The sequence below is a fragment of the Emiliania huxleyi genome (assembly GCF_000372725.1).
Source record: "Emiliania huxleyi CCMP1516 chromosome Unknown EMIHUscaffold_1875, whole genome shotgun sequence".
Classification (NCBI taxonomy): Eukaryota; Haptophyta; order Isochrysidales; family Noelaerhabdaceae; genus Emiliania; species Emiliania huxleyi.
The window spans coordinates 1-1,803 of record NW_005200717.1 but is presented as its reverse complement, the minus strand read 5'-3'; the positions used below and the strand labels follow the sequence as shown (position 1 = coordinate 1,803).

At 63.4% G+C, this 1,803-nt stretch overlaps 1 protein-coding gene across 1 annotated transcript; it reads right to left on the bottom strand.

Annotated features, from left to right (window-relative positions):
* Window positions 1–887: 887 nt before the first annotated feature.
* On the bottom strand, window positions 888–1,565 carry EMIHUDRAFT_447139 (hypothetical protein; the record flags this gene model as incomplete). The annotated part of the gene is made up of 2 exons (XM_005782676.1): window positions 888–1,214; window positions 1,360–1,565. Coding segments are annotated over 2 exons (532 nt in total), but the record flags the coding sequence as incomplete, so codon positions are not given.
* Window positions 1,566–1,803: the final 238 nt, after the last annotated feature.

The following is a 1,803-nucleotide window of genomic DNA, read 5'->3' as shown; positions in this document are numbered from 1 at the left end:
GCTGCATCAATGGGTTGCGCCCGAGCGCAAACACCTCTCCGACGCGCTCGACTATAGTCTGCGCCGGGGGCTGCGTGGCGCGGTTGCACCCCCACACGATTCGTTTCGCCCGGCTGTGAAAGTTATCATTGCTTGAGCACTTGAGCACTGGATAGGGTCGATTCCGCATGGTACGGGACCCCTCGATCGTCTCGCCCTCCCTCACTGGTATGTTCATTGGGGGGGTCATAACAAACACGGTACAGGATCGAGGTGCACGCTGCCGAGGCAGTGTCGTCCCCCCCCCTCTCTCCCCGACGGCGATGGCGGTGTGACCGATCGAGCTACAAGAGGAGCTTGGTCAGCAGGATCCGAGTTAGACCGGTGCACTACCTCACTGGGCCTGAGACCACCGAGAACGCTTCTCATCACCGTCTCGGATTTATGTGGGATCGAACCACTCTCCGGGATGGGCAAGCCCATCGTTCTGATTGTGCCTTTCCCTCACCTGCAATCATCATTGCTCGCTTCCAGCTGAAGGTAAACGTTTCCGCGCACACGAGGTGGTGAGGCAAGAGGGGGGCGACCCTCGCGACTCCACGTCTAATGTATACGATAGCCAAGGCCCAGTGCAGCGCCGAGAACGTCCGCCGTCCCGGTCTGCGCGTGTCGCGTGTCGGTGGGTGTGCACTCCCGGGTAAAGGTGTCCCGGGTCGTCGTGGCGGACTGACGACTGTGCGGCTCTTTATGTCATATTGCAATGTTACGTGGTATATACAATAGTCATTCGACGCAACTCGCATCTTGAAGTCGACGCACACACACACACAAGGTCACGCCCCCAGCTGAGATGTGAGAACCACTATGAACCCGCGCCCGAACCCGGAAAGATAAGGAGCCGCTGCGCGTCAGCTCACGTGCAGTCGGACGGCGCCGCTGGCGGGGAGGAGCGAGGCCGGATCCGAGCACCACTCCTCGGGCGAGCTCTGCCGCACGGGCATCCAGGAAGCAGCGGCGGAGGAGGAGGCCTTGCGCGGCGGGCCGAGCCGCAGCGAGCCGCAGCAGCACTCGTAGACGAGGCGGAGTAGCGCCGCGGCCAGCAGGAGCGCGAGGACGATCTGGGCGGGGATCGGGATGGGCAGGTCGGAGGCGAGGAACTCGTACCAGGTCGCCGGCTGGTTCGAGAGCCACGAGCCCGCTCGCCCGACCACGAGGTGGCTGGCCACGAGGGGGACCTGAGCGGTGCGGTGCACGTGCACGGGTCAAGTAGTGGATTCCCCTAGATTCCCCTAGATTCCCCCGAGGCGGCACCTCGCGCTTTGCCCGCGCTAATCAAGTGCTACTCAACTGCGCATTAATGGCTAATCAACGAGGCGGCACCTCGCGCTTTGCCCGCGCGGTGACGACGGCCGCGTCGCTTCCCGCAAACAGCGCGTGGATGTCGTTGAGGCAGTCGGAGCGCTCCACCTGCCGCGTAGCGGGGGTAGGAGCTCACTGCTGTGATCCGAGGGGGAGGGTCGAGGGGGAGGTCGTGGAGGCTGTCGGAGGGTCGGCGCCATGTGGCCGCCGCGCGTGGAGATGCCGCCTGCGCAAGGGGGAGGGGGGGGAGGGGAGGTGCGTAAGGGTTGGGTGGGTGGGTGGGGGGGGGGGGGGGGGCTTAAAGGGTGGGGGACAAAGGGGGGGGGTTAAAAAAAACTAAATGGCGGCCCCCGGAGGGGGGGGCTCCTTGGGGAAGGGAGCACTCCCGGGGACTTTCGGAAACCTTTTGGAAACCTTTTGGGGAATTTTTTGGGAAATTTCGACAAATTTCGGGAAATTTTGGGG